The 22555-nt window shown below is 39.0% G+C and overlaps 1 protein-coding gene across 1 annotated transcript in view; it reads right to left on the reverse strand.

Annotated features, from left to right (window-relative positions):
- Positions 1-22555, reverse strand: part of DNASE1L3 (deoxyribonuclease 1 like 3) — a 545096-nt gene that overhangs the window by 324632 nt on the left and 197909 nt on the right. The window contains exons 3-4 of the mRNA XM_044078792.1: positions 21948-22034; positions 6747-6859 (exon numbers count right to left, since the gene is read on the reverse strand). Of these exons, the coding sequence (XP_043934727.1) occupies positions 6747-6859; positions 21948-22034 (200 nt within the window). The remainder of the gene's footprint in view (positions 1-6746; positions 6860-21947; positions 22035-22555) is intronic.

A 22555-nucleotide genomic window follows, 5' to 3' on the forward strand; every position in this document is an offset into this window, starting at 1 on the left:
TAATCCCTGCATTACTGCAAAGTAAATTATGAGGCAGACCACTGACTCAAAGTCCATTTTTGCCTTAGAAGTATATTATTATGTTTCCAGCTACATCCCAGTGTAGCTTTTTACACATAAAGAATGGAGATTAACAGACCTTCTGAGACAGACTGACTATTAGAATCTCACCATACATTTATACAGATTTAATACATGTTCAGACATGTAGCACCCAGTGCAATGCAGCTTTTGTTACTTATACATGATTCTTGTATATGTGACATATGTTGGTAATCTATGGATAAGAAATAAAAGACAGGAATATAGACGATCTATGGTAAAACATAGCACATACTTTTATAGTTGCATTATTTTAATTTGCATTTGTTCACTCAGTTTCGCTTCAGTATTGGATCTTGTTTAATTCTGATGGCAAACTTGTCAAGCAGCAGCTCATTGAGTTTAATCCATCAACAGGACCACATCACCTGCTAGGCAATACGTTGTGATATCACATCCCAACTTCGAATAGTCAACACGTGAGGAAAATATAAAAGCAGTTTTATACCCATACAGGGGGGACTGTATCCTCCGATCCTCTATACCACCTGCTGCTTATTACTAATTCTTCTTACTGCCATAGAGAAAGCGAAATAGCTTAATGTCCAGTATAGAGATTTCTATACTCTCCATATAGGGAAATGTTTTCATTTATCTCTAACAGTGCTCAAAGAAATGGGACTCTAAAAGCTTGCTGAATAAGCAAGTGTGATACCTTGTGAGAAAAATTTAATTAAAAGGCACTTAGTGAGATGTCCCACCATTAGACAGAATAACTGTTCCCAAGAACTTCTCTTTTTCCTTTCATTTCACAAAGTTTGTACAAACATCATGCTTGCACTATTCTAATCCTTTTTTATTTTATTTAACATTTGTTTACTGGGAAAGTCCGACTTGGAATGAGCCAATTTTTAGTGGAAGCCTTGGGAGAAACACTCCATACGCATGTCTTTGGAATGTGTCAGGGAATCAGAGCACCAGGAGGAAACCCACATGAATGCAGGAGGACATGCAGACTCCACACAGAAGGCATCCCAGCTGAGTATCGAACCGAAGAACCTCTTGCTGTAAGGCGACAATGCAAACTGCTGCCAGCCTATCTGTCCCTGGAGGAGTGGTCTCAGCCCAGCAACTAGTAGTTCATTGGCTGTTTTGGGCTAATTCCAATCTCTTTCGTCTCCCTACTACAAGCAGCAGAGCGACAAAAAGAGAGACTTTCAATTGATATAAGTATTTTTTCTGCATTTTCTCCTGTAACTGCTAGTTTCGCCGAAAAAGCAATTCCTATAATTTCTGAGCTTTAAAAAACCTTCCTTGCTGCATACTAAACTGTTTACTGCTGTTAGCTCTTTTTAAAGTTGTTTATGTTCATTTCTGTGCTGTTTAACTGTTGTAGGCTACACAAAGTGTGCTAGCCTGTTGTAAGCATTTAAAGTGTTTTTTTGTGAAAGTTTAGTTTATTTTCTGCCAAAAAAGAAAAAAAAAAAAAAAATACTCTTGTTTCCCACCTTTTTTAAGCTAGTCTAGTCCAGTTTTCAGGTTCTGCTGAATTCAGGACTTTGGTACAAGTTCCTGTGTTGCCCATATCCTTTCTTGGATAGGAGGAAGTTTCTCTGTTCACCAGTGAGAGTGGGGAGCTTTGAACAGCCTATCTCTGTCTGGAGGAGTGGTCTCAGCCCAGCAACTAGTAGTTCATTGGCCGTTTTGGGCTAATTCCAATTTCTTTCATCTCCCTGCCTTAAAACCCGCATTTTCACGGTTTTGCGCTTATATACTACTCAGCCAAGTTCCTCGTGGTGTCCTGCAGAGTACTACAAGCAGGAGAGTGACAAAAAGAGAGACTTTCAATTGATATAAGTATTTTTTTTCTGCATTTTCACCTGTGCCTGCTAGTTTCACCGATAAAGCGATTCCTAGCATTTCTGAGCTTTAAAAATCCTTCCTTGCTGCATACTAAACTGTTTAATGCTGTTAGCACTTTTTAAAGTTGTTTAAGTTCATTTTTGTGCTGTTTAACTTTTGTAGGCTACACACTAAAGTGCACTAGCCTGTTATAAGCATTTAAAGTGTTTTTGTGAAAGTTTAGTGTATTTTCTGCCAAAAAAGAAAAAAAAAATACTCTTGTTTCCTGCCTTTTCTAAGCTAGTCTAGTCCAGTTTTCAGGTTCTGCTGAATTCAGGACTGTGGTATAAGTTCCTGTGTTGCCCATATCCTTACTTGGATAGGAGGAAGTTTCTCTGTTCACCAGTGAGAGTAGGGAGCTTTGAGAAGCCTATCTGTCCCTGGAGGAGTGGTCTCAGCCCAACAACTAGTAGTTCATTGGCCGTTTTGGGTTAATTCCAATCTCTTTCATCTCCCTGCCTTACAACCCGCATTTGCATGGTTTTGTGCGATTTTGCGCACCACGCAGCGCCATTTAGCTAGGGTTAAACTATTCCAGGCTCCACGAAGTCTGCTCTCAAATAAAGCACTCTAACCTTCCTTTTATAGCCCAGCACTTGCTCCAAGCTTTCAGTAAGCACTAATAAACGCTAACACTTCACCTCCCCTTTATTATACAGTAGTATAAGGCTCTTTATTCGTCCCTACCAGACAATCAGTAAAACAGTTCATTTACCCATACAGGCATCTCCAAAGGGCAGTTTCAGGTATACTCTCCAGTACAGCTGGTGAATCTGGGAATCTTGAGGCAATGTTACAATTGCCTTATGTACACAGACAACCCTCTCCTCCTTCCAACAAACACAAATATATGCGAGACATGCAACTATACAGCCAAACTGGAGACCAAGCTCTCTCAACCCAAGGCTGGAACAGCCAGTCAGGAGGAGAAGGGTAATACTTGCACCACACTTCCATCTCACATATACCAGTCATACATGTACCAGCAAACAATACACATAAATACACAAAAACATACTAGCAGCAGAGACCTCCAAAGCAGACATCCAAGCAACATCCACCCTCAAACAACAAACACGTATCACATACTTCACAGAGTCAGTCTGCCATGCAACCATAGCTCTTAAGGCTTAACAACACACCCAATACACTAGTAATAGGTGATTCTATTGTCAGGCACACTGACGTTCCACTCACTAGACTGAACAAGGAGAAGGTTACTGTAAGCTGCCTGTCGGGTGCCAGGATCCGCCACATAACACAAGCACTCAGGTCACTCCAAAAAAGTACATATATGACTCTGTCATTGTACATGTTGGTGTGAATGACCTGAGATGTACCTCCCTGGACTACATGAAAAGAGACAAAGAGGAGCTCTCTGATCATGTAGCCCAGGCCGGTATGACCCTGACCCTGAGTAGCATCTTGCCCTCACCAAGAATGATGCCACAATACACAGAAAAAATTATCAGTTTTAACAATTGGCTAAGCTATTGGTGTTGCTCAAAGGGGATCCAATGTCTGTCAGCTTGGGACGACATGCTCGACAAGCCACACTGCTTCACCAGAGATGGCTTGCACCTGTTGCCCCTAGGCTTTCGAATACTGGCCAAGGCTCTTGCCAACCCCATAGTGCCTTTTTAGGCAAGGCTCAAAAGACAAACCTACCTCCCTAAACAACACAAGTAACCAAAAACTGAGGGTAATGCTACTCAATGCCAGAAATCTAAACCTCAAAATGCATTCACTCGAGGCACTCCTTAGCATGGAGAAAATTGATATCTGTGCAGTAACAGAAACCTGGTTCAAGGTTCCAGAGAGCACCCCAGCACTACCAGGGTACAACTCATACCATACTTTTCAGCCGCAGAACCCGGATCAAAATACAAAAGGAGGGGGTTATCCATTTTCATAAAGGATACCCACACCTCCAGGTTAGTAGCACAGCATGTGGCCTCAGAGACCATCCATGTGCAACTAACGGTGGGCAAAGCTGCTTTTCAGATCATAGCTTGCTACAGATCACCTACCTTGTCCCAGGACCCCCACTCAGCATTCCTGAGAACATTGGAAAATATAAAGGTCCCACCAAACACCATGATATTGGGAGATTTCAACTACCCAAACATTGACTGGGATAACTACTCAACCACAAACTCCTTTGCCCAACACTTCCTAGAGTTTATAAATTCAAACACCCTGGAACAGCTGGTCACCATGCCCACAAGAGGTGACAACATATTGGACCTGATCATCACCAACATGGGGGATCAGTGCTCCACACCAGAGGTAAACCCCCTCGCTAGTAAGATCTGATCATAAACTGATCATACTGGACATCCACATCCCGACCCCACCCCCGGTCAAGGAAACCACTGTGAAAAACTTTTCAAAAGCCAACTTCTCACTTCTCAAGCCCGGGGTGGAAAGTTTCCAAGCCCCCATGCTTAAGGATAACGCTACCCAAACCACAGAATCCTTTACAAATGCATTCTATGATCACCTACAGGAATGCATGGATTGAGCCATCTCAAGTAAAACCAAGACTCACTCCTCCAAAAAGAGGAAACCAGTATGGTGGTCCCGGGCCATAAATAAACTATACAACAGAAGGAGGAAACTATTACAAGATAGAGCAAAAACCCAAAAAGGAAAGGCATCACTGATCAATATTAGCAAGAAACTACAATCCCTCATAAAATCATCCAAGGCCAGTTTCAAAAGAAAAATTGTCAAAGACTTTAAAGATAATCACAAAGCCTTCTTTAACTATGTCAAGAATCTAGGTGGAAACTCTCTGAGCTAGTGCAAAATGGCAAAAGATACACTGTACCAACTGACATTGCCAACATCCTGGCTGACAGGTTCAGTGCAAACTTTACCTCCCATCACCCCCAAAAGGGCCCATGTCCATCCCAGAAGAATGCAGAGCCCCAGACATCACAGACAAGCAGGTAAAAGCAGCCCTCTCCAAAGCTAAAAACATAGCATCAATGGGACCAAATGGTATCCCTGGCTGCGTCTTACATGAGCTCCAAAATGAACTAAACCCTCACCTAAATTCACTGTTCAAACTCAGCCTTACCACAGGCTATGTACCCAAAGAATGGCATACAGCAACAGTCATCCCACTCCACAAAGGTGGTGCCACAACAGAACCAGGGAACTATCGCCCTATAAGCCTGACTAGCCTGGTCTGCAAGGCTATGGAGTGAATCATCATGGATCTCATAAAGAGAGACATTGGGAACCTCCAAACACTGGACCCTACCCAATTCAGCTTTGTTAAAGGCAGATCATGCCTTCTAAACTTAGTTGACGTTTTTGAAACAGTTACCAAGGCCATAGATGAAGAAAAGGTAGTCCACACAGCCTACCTGGACCTCGCTAAGGCCTTCGACACCATTTCTCACTCTGACATCATAGATAAGCTCACCAGCTTGAACATTAACCCCAATGTCATGAGATGGGTTACCAACTGGCTCACGGATCGAACACACATGGTCAGAGTTGCGGGTGCCAAGTCTGACTCTAAACCAGTCACAAGTGGCGTCCCACAAGGCTTGGTCCTGGGACCCCTCCTGTTCAGTATATACTTCTGTGAGGTACAGGCAAGCACGGGAGGATTATGGCTGACCAAGTTCGCAGATGACTGCAAACTGGGGGCCATAATCAACTCTCCGGCTGACATAGACATCCTCCAGAAGGGTCTCACAGAGACAGATACCTGGTGTCAAAATCATGGCCTTAAGCTAAATGCTAAAAAATGCATAGTCATCCCCTTTGGGAAAAACAAAGTGCCCACGGATTATCACATAGGTGGTAATCCGCTATGTACAGAAGATGCAATTAGGGACCTGGGGACCCAGGAAGATAGCAACCTCTCCTTTGATAATCACATTGCCAAACTGGTTAGAAATTCCTTCTATGTGGCCCACCTAATCACGAAAGGGTTCACATCAAGATCAAGAGAGGTTATTGTGCCCCTCTACTCATCACTCATTAGGCCCATAATAGAGTACAATGCCCCATTTGGAATGTACCTTACTCGACACCTGCAACAGCTGGAAAGGCCACAGAAGTACCTCACCAAGAGGATCATGGGCCTCAAACAGATGCCCTATGCAGCTCAACTAAAGAAATTCCAGCTCTAATCAGTTGCTTACCGCCTGCTCAGAGGTGACCTCTGCCTGACATATAAGGCCATGTCCAACCTGGAATTAATGGACATACTTCACCTCAAGAAAAACAAATCTCTTAGAGCCACACACTCCAGTGAATTAAACTTCAACACAACAATAAACAGGACATGCTGGAGGGATAGATTCCTGTCCCAGAGACTTCCTTCGCTCTGGAATAGAATCCCAGTTTATGTTAGGCAGAGTCCCTCACTGACACTCTTCAAGAGAAACCTTGACGAGTGGATGGGAAATCGTAAATTCATCCCGGGGATCCCTTCAATGACCCTGCTAGACAGAGGCCCAGGAAACTAATTTAAAAGGGAGGCGAAAGCCAACACATTCTGGCTAGGCTTATAAATGTCCTTGGGAAGATAGCCTAGTACCTACCTATGAACCTATGAACCTATGAGCACTGCACCACCCATATTTCTGGAATTATCAGTATTTACTGTAAACAAGTAAAACTATTTGGAAGTGAGGTGTTCACTCATTATTAATAGGTGAAACCTGTAAACATTGTTAGCGGCGAACAAGTACAACGAGGGGGGGGGGGCTGTACTGCAGAGCCTTATTCAACAAACAAATTACAATTATCTGTGTTAGATTTAGATGCTGTCTTACCAGCTGTAGGCGAGTTGAACCAGACAACAAACGGTTCTCTAGAAAAGGCATCTTCATCCCCTGGTTGAAGATCTTGATACTGATATATGTCTTTCAGTGACACAGCTTTTTGTCTAAAATGTGAAACACATCAAGTATATTAGATGCAAAACTAGAATCTGTAAAATGGAGTTATGTTTTTTTTTTTATTTACTTGCATGATGCTCTGTTATAAACAAAGGTGAAACAGAAGGTTTCAATAATTCACGTTTGGCTTTCACTCATTTATTTATTTCATTTTCTTTCATTTGCATTCTCTTTTTCGTTTGTCCAGTTCATGGCCATAGAGAACAAATGCTTATCTTGACAATGATGTAATACATTATTTCTGAGAACAAAACATGCTGGAGATTGTATATCTGAGGGTGATGAAAGATGTTAGTTTATGTAAGTGTGATTTGCAGCGTGAGTATCTGTTTGTGCTGACACGGGGAAGAAAGGCGTGGCATGGCTTAGCTGTTTCACTTCTGTTAGGATTGATGGTGTGGAGAATGTGTGCCCAGAGAGTAGGTTCAGAATTCCTGTTTAAGATTAGAGATCACACGGGGGCACTGTTTTCAAGTTGGTGGGGGGAACCAGGGAAGCCTTGAGGAGTTATGTCTCTTGTGGATAAGTGACATACCCTGTGTGATGATCTCTGCACACCCAGCTCTGAGCAGGTTGTTGGGCATGCACACTGGAGATAGGGCTAAAAAAAGCAAAGAAAAAAAACAGTCCTCTGCGTACTTCAAGGTTCGAATGAGTCAAAGGACTCTCTAAAAGACTGAAGATGAATGGCTCAATAGGGTATCAAGGAAGGAGAGGTTAATTGTAAGTGAAGGAGTGGAGCAAAAAAAAAATATATCTATATATAGATATCTATATATATATATATATATATATATATATATATATATATATATATATATGTGTGTACGTATACATATATGTGTGTGTGTGTATATATATATATATATATATATATACACACACACACACACACACACACACACACACACACACACACACACACACACACACACACACACACACACACTAAAAGGAAAGAAACTGGAGAAAGTCTAAATGAATGAAGAGTTTTAGATATGGCCTGACCGGATGAGGCCTGATCTGCTGTGACAGTAGCAGACTAAACAAATATAACAGACTGAAGTTTCATACTGTCATCAAATAAAATGGAAAATTTATTGATAACATATTTGGGACAAGCTTGTTCTTGCCCTTATTATGATGGAAGATGTTACTCTCAAAGAAAAGTTTATTCTTCACAAAGTTTACTTTGATTTCTTTTTAGGAAAGGAAGAGATGAAAGCTCTGTACAGCTAAATTTGAAATGGAGTCTGAAGGCTGATCAGTTTGACATTCCACGTGTGGTGGACAAAATTCTGGAGAAGTAAAAGACTTGAAGACCTTTCCTGTATCTACAGAAAGTAGTTTTGTTAAAGACAAATGGAACACCATGAAATGTTAACTGAATCACGAGGTAATAAAAGCAAAATATATTCTTCTTGGCAGATAAAATAGTCCAGTAATGGGCATACTTTCTAAGCAATATGAAGACATTGCAATGATCAAAGAGTCTGTGCTTCCTATGTGGTGTGGAATGGCACCCATTTAATAGCCTATGCACATCCTACATTCCAGAAAATGTTCTGAAAAATAAACTTAAAAAGCATAAGTTAAACAAATGCAAATATTTTGTGAACAATAAAAACTATTAAACTGTACAAATAGAAATGCTATTAGTGACAAGTATTCTTTACAGTATTAATAGGATATTAGCCTTTTCCATAAATATTGTAATATATTATAATGCACACAAACTCCAAATTATATGTTTCTAAACTTTCACAAACAAATGTTTATATCTTGAAAACTGTACAACCTAGACATATATTGTTAGACCATTTTGTTAACCAGGCATAAGCTTTCACATGACAGCAAGAAATTCTTCTATAAATGCATGTTTACTGAGATATTTACAGAAATATGAAAATGTATGTTTAATTGTATAATTAGCAGTACAAATAATACTGGATATCCTTCAAGACATGCAAGTTATAGACAGTTTTCTTCAACAACATCTAAGGCTTCACCTGATGTCATGCAACAGTTTGTCAGTCACCTGTGTTTTTGAAGTATTAATTACATAAGGAAATTTGCTTATTTTCATAATTACTATGAAACAACTAACAATATTTCCAGTATAGTGTGATATAAACCAGCATCGACAGTGAATTGTCCTGTCTCCCACATTGGCGTTTCATACACTTTAATAAAATATAGGTCTCTCAGTTATGAAAATATGAACATTGTTTGTGTCTTTCGGCTTTTTCCCGGTTAGGGGGTCGCCACAGCGGAACTCCGGTTCACTAATGATTGGCAGTAGATTTTTACGTACTGGCTTGCCGGGCCTAACGCACAACCTTCAACGAAGGAACGGTCATTCACGCATGTCGCCACAGAGAAAACGCTCTAACTGAGAATCGAATGGGCAACATCTAACTGTGAGGCGACAACGCTACCGCAGCACCACCACCGTGGTTTCCACTATGAAAATATGAACATAAATATGAAAATATAAATAATAATTGGCAAACAAAGATTAATTTCTCCACTGCATGACATCCTAGACTAAGCCTTAGCATAATTTTATTAATAACTCCTTGCTCTTTCTAATACTGTATATTATCAGCTGGTGGGTCACTTAGTTAAAGAAGCCAAGCCCAAAAAAGTTCCGGATGCCCTAAGGAGGTATGTATGGGTGTCAACTGGAGGTATACAAAAAAAGGCATTATAGGTTGAGTGAGTTGATGGTTCAGTTATCATCCAACGTAATAATTATGGCAGGGACTTAAATAAGACTGTCAGCCAGAAAAAAGCACAAATCAAGCTTTACTTCTCACAGTAATCTTAGACATCTTCCTGAGACTGACTTCACATCATGCCAATGAATTGAAAAATAAGAAATGAGTGATGTATGATGAAAAGGGGGTGGTTCCAGGCAGCCTGGGAAAGCTCTATCCAGCATCAGTCCTAAAGATTGCACAGATGGACCTCATCTTGTCAGATTCTGGCATCTATAAATAATGAGGTCCGGTCATTAACAAAGGCAAATTGTATTGTGATGTGCCCTAGTGTTGTTGCACACTATGAAAATTTTTATTTAGAGGCAACTAAGTACAAACTGAGCAAAAACTCTCTAATAAAGAATAAAATGTAAGGAAAAAAGGATGAATGGCACATGTGCTGAAGGTGTGCAAGACATACATAATATCTGTTACTCTGGAGGCAAGCATATTCTTATGTGACTCACAACTTTACCACTTGACAGATAACTTATGCCTACTTCTTTTGTACCAGATATTATGTATATCTCCCACCTCACTCACCATATACCATAATCAGACCTCTCAACCAATTGGGGACAAATTTCAACCGAATCAGGGACAAGTCAAGAAAAAATCAGGGACAATCAGGGACACTTTTAAAATATTAGTGCTATTAACTTGAAACATTGACAGAATCAGAGCATATGAATTAATACACATTTTCTGAGGTAAAAGAAGTTTATAACTCTTAATTATTGTCATTATTCATTAAGTGTAATTCACCACCTTTCCTCCAAAAGTCACTAGTTTTAGGAGGGATTAAGAGGGACAGAGTTAAAATTTAAGTCAAAATCAGGGACGTTCCTGAAAATCAGGGACAGTTGAGAATTAGTATTAATCAGTTAAATGGCAGAGTGGACTGGTTCCACATGCAATTTTGCCAAGACCATGACAGAGGTACAGAGCAATCCAGCCTGCATAAAGAGCTTTAAGGATAAGAGCACAATTAATGTTACATGAACTTATGTACAATTAAAATCAATCATTATAATTTAAGTATTAAATCTAAAAGCTTCACCCAAATTTAATGCTGCATGAAATTATGTACAATAAAATCAATCAGTTGAACTATACTGAATAATAAATGACAAAATTTGGAGGCAATTATAAAAGATCAAAGAACTTGTAAAGTCTAAATAACAGATCATACGTGCTGCAGTAGCGTTGTCTCCTCACAGTAAGACGCTGTCCGGTTCGATTCTCAGCTAGAGCGTCTTCTGCGTGGAGACATGCGTGAATGGGCGTACCTTCGTTGAAGGTTGTGCATCAGGCCTGGCAAGCCAGTACGTAAAAATCAACTGCCAATCATTAGCGGACCGGAGTTCCGCTGTGGCGGCCCCTAACCGGGAAAAGCCGAAAGACAGAAACAAACTACTGTTTATACTAAATTCACCCTGCAGCAAAAAAGCAGTATAGTTTGAATGATGATACCCCGTAAGTTAATTACGTCTAAAATACACGCAGAGCTTGTTCTGCTAGATGGGTAGCACACCTTTAACTGTTGCCTTATTAGGCTAATTTCTTTGATGGGAATGCAGTAAGTTCAAAACTGCAAGTACTAAAATGTAGAAAGCACTTTCAGCCTTGGTAAATGTACACCTACGCATATAAGCACTGACTGAAGCTTCAGTTTGGGATCTTAAGGAGTAATGAAGGAGGTTAGATGGGTATGATGAAGATTGTATTGAAGATTACTGGACAGTTACTAAACTACCTTAAATTATGAAGAAAAGAAGAGAACAAAATAGTTGTCTTTTCCATATGATATGGGAACATCGTGATACTCCCACATGCTTGAAGGAGGGAGAGACACAGCACTGAGTTGCCTATAATGGCTAGCTACGTGGGTTTAAATATAGTTACTAAAGTTGAGTCTGGGGTCTGATCAAACACCAAGATATTTGAAGTAGCTAACCTGGAACACATGAATACAATTGCCTGACTCTTAGTAAAGGAAGCTGGATAACTGTAAGTGTCAGGACTACACTCCAGCTGAATACCCCTATATATAAACTAGTTCACCAGAGTTACTGTTCTCCTCGTCTTAACAAGCTCTGTATTAAAAACTCCAGTTACTCCTTACAGAAATCTACTTTGCTTTTTCTTTCTGAGAACACTTGCCACTTGAGAAAGATCCTTCCCCAACCGTATCCCTTTCTGCTGGAACTCACTATCTGAAGGCATTAAGTAACCAGACAATCTTATTTCATTTACAAAGTAACTCCACTCTCATTTACTTGATGAAAACAAGTGGGATTTCATCAGAGGCACTTTGTAATATACATTTATTTACTAACCTACCTCAAATATTTAGATTTTTTTTAATCTCTTCTTCTGTTTGTCTTCTGTAGATCTGATAAATAAAGAACAGACGTGAATAGGTGTCTATGTATTATATGAGGCATCATTTTGGCCGGTGTCAGTACCACTGAGTTTCATGGAGAACAAGTCTTACATTTGGGGTAGATTTGCATTATTTATGTCATTTTTACTTGTTATTTTTACTTATGTTACTTTTCACCTATAACTTTTCATCTATGTTATTTTTTTTTCTTTTGGAAAATACTTGCTATATCCAACATTGACTGTATTTAATGCTTTGGATCTAATTGTAAGTTTTTTTTTTTTTTTTTCTTTGCTGTTTAATTCTTTGTTTTTGACTGTAATCTGTCTGTTCTTAAATGCCACATCGGCCCCAATCATGGCTGAAAACGGTTGCCAGATAGGCCTTCTTAAGTGGTCAACAAACATTAAATAAATAAAAATAATATTGGGGCACCTACTGAAGGATGGTGCTTTACCTATGTCTGTTCTGTTGACAAGTGAAGCAAGTAGGCCTAACAGATATTCAGTAACAAATTTTCAAGAGTAATCACTTCCAGATCTTATGACATTTATTTTACAATTCAGACTTAATATGAGGAACATTGTGCCCATGTGAGGGAATTGAAAAATGTTCAGTGACAGTAAGACGAAGATCCCTATCAAAATAGTTAGAGAGAAGAAAGGTCTACAACCATACCTTGTGCAGATTTTCCTTATTTTACCTAGATCAGAAAACTGTCATTAAAACACCTTTAGAAATCAAATCAATAAGCTAATACTATGCCTTCTTCTGTTAGATATGAGCAGTATGGTGTTTAGAGCAGCTCTTAACTTTTAAATCTTGTAGCATTCATTGTAGATGAAACAGCAGCACTTGAGGAAAGATTTACACTGCACACTGATTTGATTTTTTTATTTTGACCTGCTAGGCCATTCCATATTATCCCACATTTATTTATTTTACATTTGTTAACCGGGGATGTCTGACTGAGCCGAAAAGGCCCTTTTGCAGCAGAGGCCCGGGGAGAAAAGCTCCACAAAGAAAAATTACATACACATTTAGTTATTTAGACATGATCAGTATACACACAAATTACAAGAGACATGTTTTTACAGTGGTATGCGGCACAAACAGTTACAGTGGAGAGAACAATCAAAAAAATATTAATTTTAAAAATAAAGGTAAGTAATAGATTTGTGGTGTACGGCTGAACTTTGGAACGTAGGTAGAATACATACATAGTACACATAATGGAATAGATGACAAATTAAAACATTAGATGTTAATTCATGTATAATTCAATGGGTAAAATACACTGGTTAAGCAACAGGAAATAAGTCAACATGGGGGATGCCCAATAGGAATTACTAGTGGCATTCCACAATGATGTGTAACAGAGCTTCTACTTTTTGGGCCATTTTTCTCAGATACTCAGATATAATAGTGGAAAATTGGCCATGGATTGCAAGATATGCTGATGACTGCAAGCTGGGTAACATAATTACATGAATAATAGCTGGTGAATTCCTTCATCACCATGTACAAATAATACAAATAAACAGATAGTAATTGCCTCGCTTTATTGTCAGTAAATACAACATCATGATAGTTAGCAAAAAGGACATAAATTGTAATTACACAATGAATAACCACATGATAAAAAAACTGTACCATCATTAAAGACATAGGCCTTCCCTGGATTCAGAAAAAGGCCTAGTTGCAAGTGACAAAACTGAGACAAAACAGGGCCTTTTAGTGTGATCATGGAAATCAACAATTCAGGGTCATGCAAATTAGCTGATAATGAGGTCTTTTCTTGTTGATGTTAAAGTGTCTGATGGCTGATGTATTGTGTTATCACATACACCCCCTTCAGTTGTTCCCCCACAAGTACACACACAGACACACGCAAACACACACAAATATATACACAGACACACACACACACACACGCGCGCGCGCGCGTGCGCGCGTACACACACAAAGCCATTTGTCTTACCTATCCCAGAGTTTACAGAATATCCCTAATGTTGCCTCTTATGTTTCCCTGTCCTTGTAAATTACAAATAATTACAGTCAATCAGTAATACTAGTCATTAGAGTTTCGTTCTTCTTAATATTCAGAAAATGCATTATGATACAAGACCTGTTGTTCTATTAATCTTTAGTAATACATATAAAGACTCCCTGCTGTCATCTAGTGTCCCCCTAGCTTTGTCTGGAAGTCTTGAGCATGGCCCCCATACATCATGGACCATTACAATGTCCCATTCATACTTCTTTTGTGCTGTAAACATGTTGTTCTATTAACTTAGGTGTGTGTGTGTGTGTGTGTGTGTGTGTGTGTGTGTGTGTGTGTGTGTGTGTGTGTGTGTGTGTGTGCATAAATATATATATATATATATATATATATATATATATATATATATATATATATGTTGTTCCGCTATGTCTAGAAGTTTAAGTATGTGCACCAGAGTGATTCAGTGTGGAAGCAGCATTCTTTGTTCTCCATGGTTGTGTGACTATGTTTGGGGGTGTGGGGAGTTTAGTTATGGCAGCCACAGCCTCCCCCGACATTAACGTACACACGCTTACTGCATATCAACCACCCCCCTCATGAGATCACACTCACAGAAACACTCACCCATACACACATACAGAAACACACAAACACACACACACACAAGCACACACCACACATACACATGCATGTGCGAGTACACACACACACACACACACACACACACACACACACACACACACACACACATACACACACGCACACACAGACTCACACTCACTCACTCATCGGACATCACTCATATCTTGGCATAGACACACACACACACACACACACACACACACACACACACACACACACACACACACACACACACACACATACACACACACACACATCCCTTAACACTACCTGTCTGCTAAACTCCCAGGCATTTACCTATAATGCGATCTCACCCATTGAAAGTAATGAGTGAATATTATTGCAGCCAGCTGTATGGATTTATACAGCCGAGCAGTCCTGTGAATTACTTGTGTGCTCAAAGCTGTATCTACTCCTACACCCAGGTCCTTATACGAACCTATAGTTTCAATTACTTTGTGATGTATTATATATTCAGCCTTCAATCTATGTCTCCCAAATCTCATATGTAATTGTCAGAATATTATTCTTCTGTGCAAAAATGGTCAGTTTAGTCAAGCTCTTTCTCAGACATGCTCTGTCTGTAACAGATATAATCAGTTTACCCACTTTCAAGTTATCTGTGCACACACTGCAGATAAAGCCAACAAAAAGAGGAAAAGACAAAATCAGAAACGATTTTTAAGTATAACTAAAGTTTGCTTAATAAACAGATCAATAGATTTTCCATCAACATGCGTTTTCTGAACAATAAACACATGAAACTATAATGTCTGCTTTCATTGACTGATAGTAATCTACAGCAATTTGCCAAAAATGCAAACTTTTTTTAGGGACACAGGAGAATTAGGGAAAGTTGAGATGCATGGGAGGAGGGTTGCAGTGCCTTACACCATATTTTTTTTAATTCATCTGATCACATTGAGCCATTTCAAATATATTAGTCAAGAAAGTAGCTGCAACTGTTGGTCTTGTATATATATATATATATATATATATATATATATATATATATATATATATATATATATATATATATATATATATATATATATATATATATATATAAAACGTACTTGTCTTACCCTATTCAAATGTAATTTGGCTGAATGGATGGGTAACCACAAATTCACCCAGGTTTAGCAGCTTTGTCCCTCGTAAATCTCTCAACGTGTCCTTGTTCTGCCTGTCTCTGTGTTACTTGTACACAAATATAAAGACTAAAATCTACTGTGGGAATGCATGGATAGGCTTCTTATGATCTTCACAGTTCAATAGCCTGTTAAGTACCTATGAACCAATGTGCATGTTTGGCCTGCAGTAGTTCTTCATTTTCCTGGTAGAGAACTTTCTCAGGCACTTCCTCCTTTAGATGGACATGCCAGAACATTTGGTCAGTGTGTGTGTGTGTGTGTGTGTGTGTGTGTGTGTGTGTGTGTGTGTGTGTGTGTGTGTGTGTGTGTGTGTGTGTGTGTGTGTGTGTGTGTGTGTGTGTGTGTGTGTGTGTGTGTGTGTGTGTGTGTGTGTGTGTGTGTGTGCGTGCGTGCATGCGTGAGTGCATGTGTGTGTGTGTGTGTGTGTGTGTGTGTGTGTGTGTGTGTGTGTGTTTGTTTGTGTGTGTGTGTATGCGCCCGCACGTGCGTATGTGCGTACATTAAATACGTACACAACTTACATTTTGGATATAAAATACTTCCATCAACAATTGCATATGCTACAGCAAATTTGAAACATTAGGTGGAGAAACTATTTTACATCAAAGATATAAAAAAGTATACAACAATAAAAAAGAAACAAATACAAAACAGTTTAGCAAATATCACATCACCTAAGCACAATGATGCCTCAATGGTAGGCATTATAAAGGAAATAATGCCTTTCCTGGGTGGTAAGGCTTGACTCCACATGGGTAGCAATTATTTCCCAATAACACTTACCCTGTTGGGCATTATTGTACTTAGCTCATTCATATCTAGCAGCTGAGGAATGCCACACCTTTAGAAATCTAATTACATCTTTGCATTCTTAAGTATTTATTAAGTTTAAACTGTTTAAAAACAAAAGCCAAACAAACAGAAATATTTTATGAACAGCATGTGGTGTTTAAAAAAAAATAAAACTCCAGTGTTGTTTTGCAAAAGCTGTTCTTTAATGATAAAATCAACACATCAAAGTCTTTACATAGTTATAATAATAAGTTTTAGGAAAAACTCCAAATTTATATTTTTCTACAGATTTTCATGAACAACTTTTTTATCTTGCAAACCATACAGCCTAGATGGGTCTATATCACATTATCAAATTAACTATTTAGCGAATACCTATTCGTCAAACTCTATTTGTGGAAAGCTCCATCCATCAAACAATGTTTTAAGCAGAAGTTTCCCAGGGGAAATAACCACTAGGCCAACCAGTGATCATCACAAAAATAACAAAATTTAAAATCCACTGAGGTGTGTGTGTGTGTGTGTGTGTGGGGGGGGGGTTCAGGTCCTTATTTTTTAAAACATTAAAAAAAATATGAAATATGATGCTTATGACCATAATTAAATGTGTTAACAACACTTGGTATCTCTCAAGTTGTATAACTTACAGTGCAAGTATTAGTGACAGCTTTCTTTGGCATCACCTAAGGTTTCAGCTACCATTATCCAATAGTTTAGATATATTTTCGGAATAGCAATATTAATAAAGCATGCAAATGATGTATTTATTTATGTATTTATTTATATATGTTAACCAGGGTGGAGCTCTGATCTGCAGGGACCTATTTCAGGTTCTGCAAGGGTAATAGAGAACAGAGGTTGGTAGTCAACATTCCAAAATGTCAAAACAGTTAATGTGTTTACATTAATATAAACAGAAGTGAATATTCACCATTCCATTTCTAAGACATAATATTAAAAACAGAACAGTAGTGAGAATTCTCGTGGAGTCAGGTCTGGGAGGGAAAATTGGGTGGACTTTGTGGTGCTGACTGCAGATGACTATTCTTCTGGTGTAGTTGCACATTTTGAGATTGTGTGTGTGTGTGTGTGTGTGTGTGTGTGTGTGTGTGTGTGTGTGTGTGTGTGTGTGTGTGTGTGTGTGTGTGTTATTGTTGAAGTCTACGTTGTTTTTGCGGTCCCTACCTATTATGTGGTTAACCTACTTCCACAGATTTTGTTTTGTTGATTAAATAAACCTATGAACCTATGGAGTGGTGTTTTGGAAGGTAGAAGGCTTTGTGTCTTCTTATGTTCTTTTTAGCTAGGTTGCAAAGGGTAATGAATCCTTGACTGGATGTATTTATGTTTTTTTTTTCATATTTTCCAGGTTCATCTGAGTTTTAGAACAGTTATTTCACACTTTTTCCTCCTATACCATGTAACTCAGTTATGAAGATATGAACATGAATATGAAAGTATTTATAAGTGAAACAATGGTTACTATCACCACTGCGGTGCATCCTAGACAAATAGTTTTAGTGTTATGTTGGTCCTTACAACCCACCCTTGTACATATTAACTGACAAGTCACTTGTTTAAGGAAATCTGCTCTGAACAATGTTATAATACCATAAGGTGCTGTGTGTCAAGCAGGATTACATCAAAAGGCACTAAGGGAGTCAATTAGTTAAAAATGCAGGACTAAAGAAAGGCCTAATAAAATAGTTGAGCACCATAGCATGGGGGGATTTCCAACAAACCCTCCAAGACAATGACTATGACTGCACAATTATTGACACACTGCACAAACTCTACACTTCCTTTAGCTTCACTGTAATATCAGATATAGAAATTTAATGTAATACGTGCATGTTGAGAATTGATATTCTCTGCCTCAAGATAATGATGTTTTGAGATACTTTGGCTTTCTTTAGTGATCCTGACCATAGACCATTGTGTGATGCAGTGAAAGTATTATATAAAACCCAGCTACAAAATTTGTTGTTTGTATAAAAACAATCCTGAACTGTTCCAGAAGAAACTGGTCAATTATGACAGTACACATTAATAGCAATCCTGTGATGCCAAATATAGAAGCATTCAAAGGACCACAGGAGGATGTCATGATTCAGTTTTTAGTTTCAAGGATGGCACAATTTTGAATTAGTGGTCTTGAGTGAAAGAGCTTTCACTGTTTCATAATTTTGACTCATACCTCTCAACCTTTTAGCACAAAAAATCTAGACAAAGCCAAAAATAATGGAGGGACAAAGGCACAAATATAGGAACAGTTTTTAAATATTGTTCTTATAAACTTAGAAAGTCACTAGAATAAAAGGAATTGGGTTACCATGCATCTTCTGAAGGATGTATGGCATAAAACCCAAACATCTGTCATTATTTAGTGACTTCAGTTATCACTGATTCATCAGAAAACTACAAATTTTACGATGAATAGACCAAAAGTATGAGGCAAAAATCTGGAGAGTTGTGAGGTATATTTGGACTATAAAGAAGAATTATTATGATCTCCTTTCAAAAATGTGCTTTCTATTTCCTGCTTACTCAACTTGGTGGATTTTATGAAAAGGTCACCTAAGTAATGGATGAAGGCAAAATTGTGTACACCGCATACCTCAAACTGGCCAAAGCTTTTGAAACAGTTCCCCACTCAGGCACAGCAGAAAAGCTAAATAAACTGGGAATAAACTCCTATGTCACCCTTTGGATTACTGACTGGCTCACAGACAGGGCACATGAAATCAAAATAGGGGAAGAGGAAGATGGGTTGCCAACTGGCTCACTGACAGAACCCACACTGTGAAAGTAGCAGACTCCAAATCCGACTTTAGACCAGTGACAAGTGGAGTACCAAAGGTTCAGTCCTGGGTCCTCTCCTGTTTGGTATCTACTTCTCTGAAGTACAGGCTGACACAGAAGGTCTTTGGCTAATAAAGTTCACAGATGACTGCAAACTAGGAGCCATAATCAAAACTCCTAATGATGTGGACATCCTACAAAAGGGCCTCACTGAGATAGATGCCTGGTGTCAAAGCCATGGCCTCAAGCTCAATGCCAAAAAGTGCATTGTCATTCCCTTTTTTAAAAATTCTGTACCCATGAACTACAACATATGTGGTAGTATACTTAACACCAAAAGTGTGATAAGAGACCTTAGGACACAGGTAGACAGTAGTCTCTCCTTTAAATATCACTTCGCCACAGTGGTCAGGAAATCCTTCTACGTGGCACACCTCATCACAAAAGGTTTCTCATCCAGAAAAAAAGAGGTAATTGTTCCCCTCTACTCATCACTCAGACCCATTATAGAGTACAACGCCCCTTTTGGTATGTCCCTCACAAAACATCTACAACAACTGGAAAGGCCGCAGAAATACCTCACAAAGAGGATTACTGGCCTCAAACAGATGCCCTACGCAGACCATCTAAAAAAACTCCAGCTTTACTCCGTCGCATATCGCCTACTCAGATGTGGTCTCTGCCTAAAGCTATGTCAAACCCAGAGCTGTTGGACATGCTCCACTTAAAGAAATCCCAATCCCTCCGAGCTGCACGCTCTAGGGACCTAAACCTTGTCACCACAACAAACAGAACATGCTGGAGGGATAGATTCCTGTCCCAGAGACTTCCCATACTCTGGAATAAACTACCTATCTATATCAAACAAAGCTCCTCATTAGCACTCTTCAAGAAAAATCTTGATGATTGGATGAGAAATAGGAAATTCACCCCGGGGATCACCTCTGTGGCTCTGCTCGACAGTGGCACATGAAAATAATTTTCTTGGGTGGCAAAAGCCAGGGTACCTTTTTGACTGGGCTTGTATAGGCCCCAGGGCCAATAGCCTATTACCTACCTATGAACCTATAAGTTACCTCCACAAAGAGACCAGTCACCAGTGGAGTCCCACTAGGATTCTTTGCAGGGACCTCTCCTGTTTGGCATCTACTTTTCTGAAGTAAATGCCAGCACCAAAGCATTCTGTCTGACTAAGCTTGCAGATGACTGCAAGCTAGTAGAAGTCATTGAATTCCCAAAGGACGTTTCCATCCTGCAGGAAGGCTTGTCTCAAATAAATAACTGGTGCCAAAATCATGGACTGAAACTAAATGCCAAAAAAATGCATTATCATATCTTTTGGGAAGTCATTCACACCAGGGAAATACCACATTGACAATATGTCCCTAATAGTTAACTCAGTTGTTCAGAATTTTGGAACTAACTTTTGACTGATATGTATCTAGTGTTGTTAGAGCTTATAAACAAAGGGATTAGGGTCTAGACCTCGATTTCATTGTCCCCCTTTACTCAGCCTTCATTAGGCCAGTCAGTGAATATAATGCCCCCTTTGGCATGTATCTGTCCAGATGAATGCAACAACTGGAATGCCCACAGATATACCTTACTAAAAGGATACAAGGCCTAAACAACATGTCCTACATGGACTGACTCAAAGCCCTGTTACTATACTCTGTATCCTATAGACTGCTAAGAGGTGACCTGTGTCTGGCACACAAGTCATCCTACAACCTATTACTGATGGATTTGTTGCACATTAGCAAGTCAAATGGCATCATAAATACTCTGTCTAGGGATCTAAGCCTTGTCTGCAACCTTAGCAGAATGGTTTGGAGGGACAGATGCATCTCAGAGACGATACTGCTGCTGTGTAGCAGACTTCTCAACCACATAAAGCAAAGTTTATCCCTGTTCATATTTAAGAACTACTTAGATATATGGATAGGAAGCAGAGAATTTACCTAAGGACTGCCCCCTGCACTACTAATGGACAGAGGCAGCTCCTAAATGCTTTATTCATAGATTCATAGATTAGTACTAGGCTAACTGCCCCTGCGAGCCATTTTAAGCCTAGCCATTTATCCCCTGTGAGACTCAAACCCTGTACCTTGTGTTTGTAAGGCAAACACCTTAACCATTAGGCCACCCTCCCATGCATGGGTCCCCTCAAATTATCTATGATATGATCCCAGTTATTTTCATTAGGAATAATACATAATTACCAACCATGGGATGAGTAAGGCCAATCTACAACCAAATGGGATAGGTTATGTTGAGTACAAAAAGGGAAACTGGCTAGGATTAAAATAGCCTTCAAGGACAGCTAGCCTGGTACTTGCCTATGAACCTGTGAACTTATTACACATGAAAATATAAGTGCAAAATACAAATGCACTTTTAAAGCTGTTTATGTATGTTCTGGGTATTGTAGTACAACAAAAGCAAGAACTTTATAGAAACAGAATTCAGAAACATATTAAGGTTAATAGTATTCTAAACTGTGTAAACATGTTTATAAAATATTGAGCTTACCTGTAGATGAATGCATACTGTTCTTTGTAAGTTTTTCTTCCTAGTCTCTCACTGATCACAGCTCTGTATACATTTCTTTTTGACTTGCTGAAAAACAGAACACATTCCTTATGGGTTATCCTGGCAGTAAACATGTTTAGCAAAATGAGTTTACTACACATTTTTACAAATAATTATTCTGGGTACCTTTAGTCTTGCCTTCTTTGACTTACTTCTAATGAAATCAATTAATATCTTGCATGACTACACCTCATCCAGTACATTAAAGACTCAAACACTGAAACCCTCTCTCCAGTCATCACTCCCTGCTTGGCTTACTAATAACCAACCCTCAATAAACTCAGTTATTAATAGTCACCCACCCACCTTCAGTGATCACAGCTCTGTTACCTTCAACATTCAAAACATCATTTTCAAATTCCCCCCAAGACTGGCTTCCTTTAGCTGTAAATATCCAATTAATATAACTAAACTAAAACGACACCTCTCAATACTTGTAACTGGATGGCCATCCTTTCTCTGCCCTTGAAAATCGTACAGTGATCTTAGACTGTAGATAAATTCTTTCCACTAATCTCTAGATTGTTTAGACACAAAACAACAACCCC

The sequence above is a fragment of the Protopterus annectens genome, chromosome 7.part1 (assembly GCF_019279795.1).
Source record: "Protopterus annectens isolate FY-2018-M chromosome 7.part1, PAN1.0, whole genome shotgun sequence".
Classification (NCBI taxonomy): Eukaryota; Metazoa; Chordata; order Ceratodontiformes; family Protopteridae; genus Protopterus; species Protopterus annectens.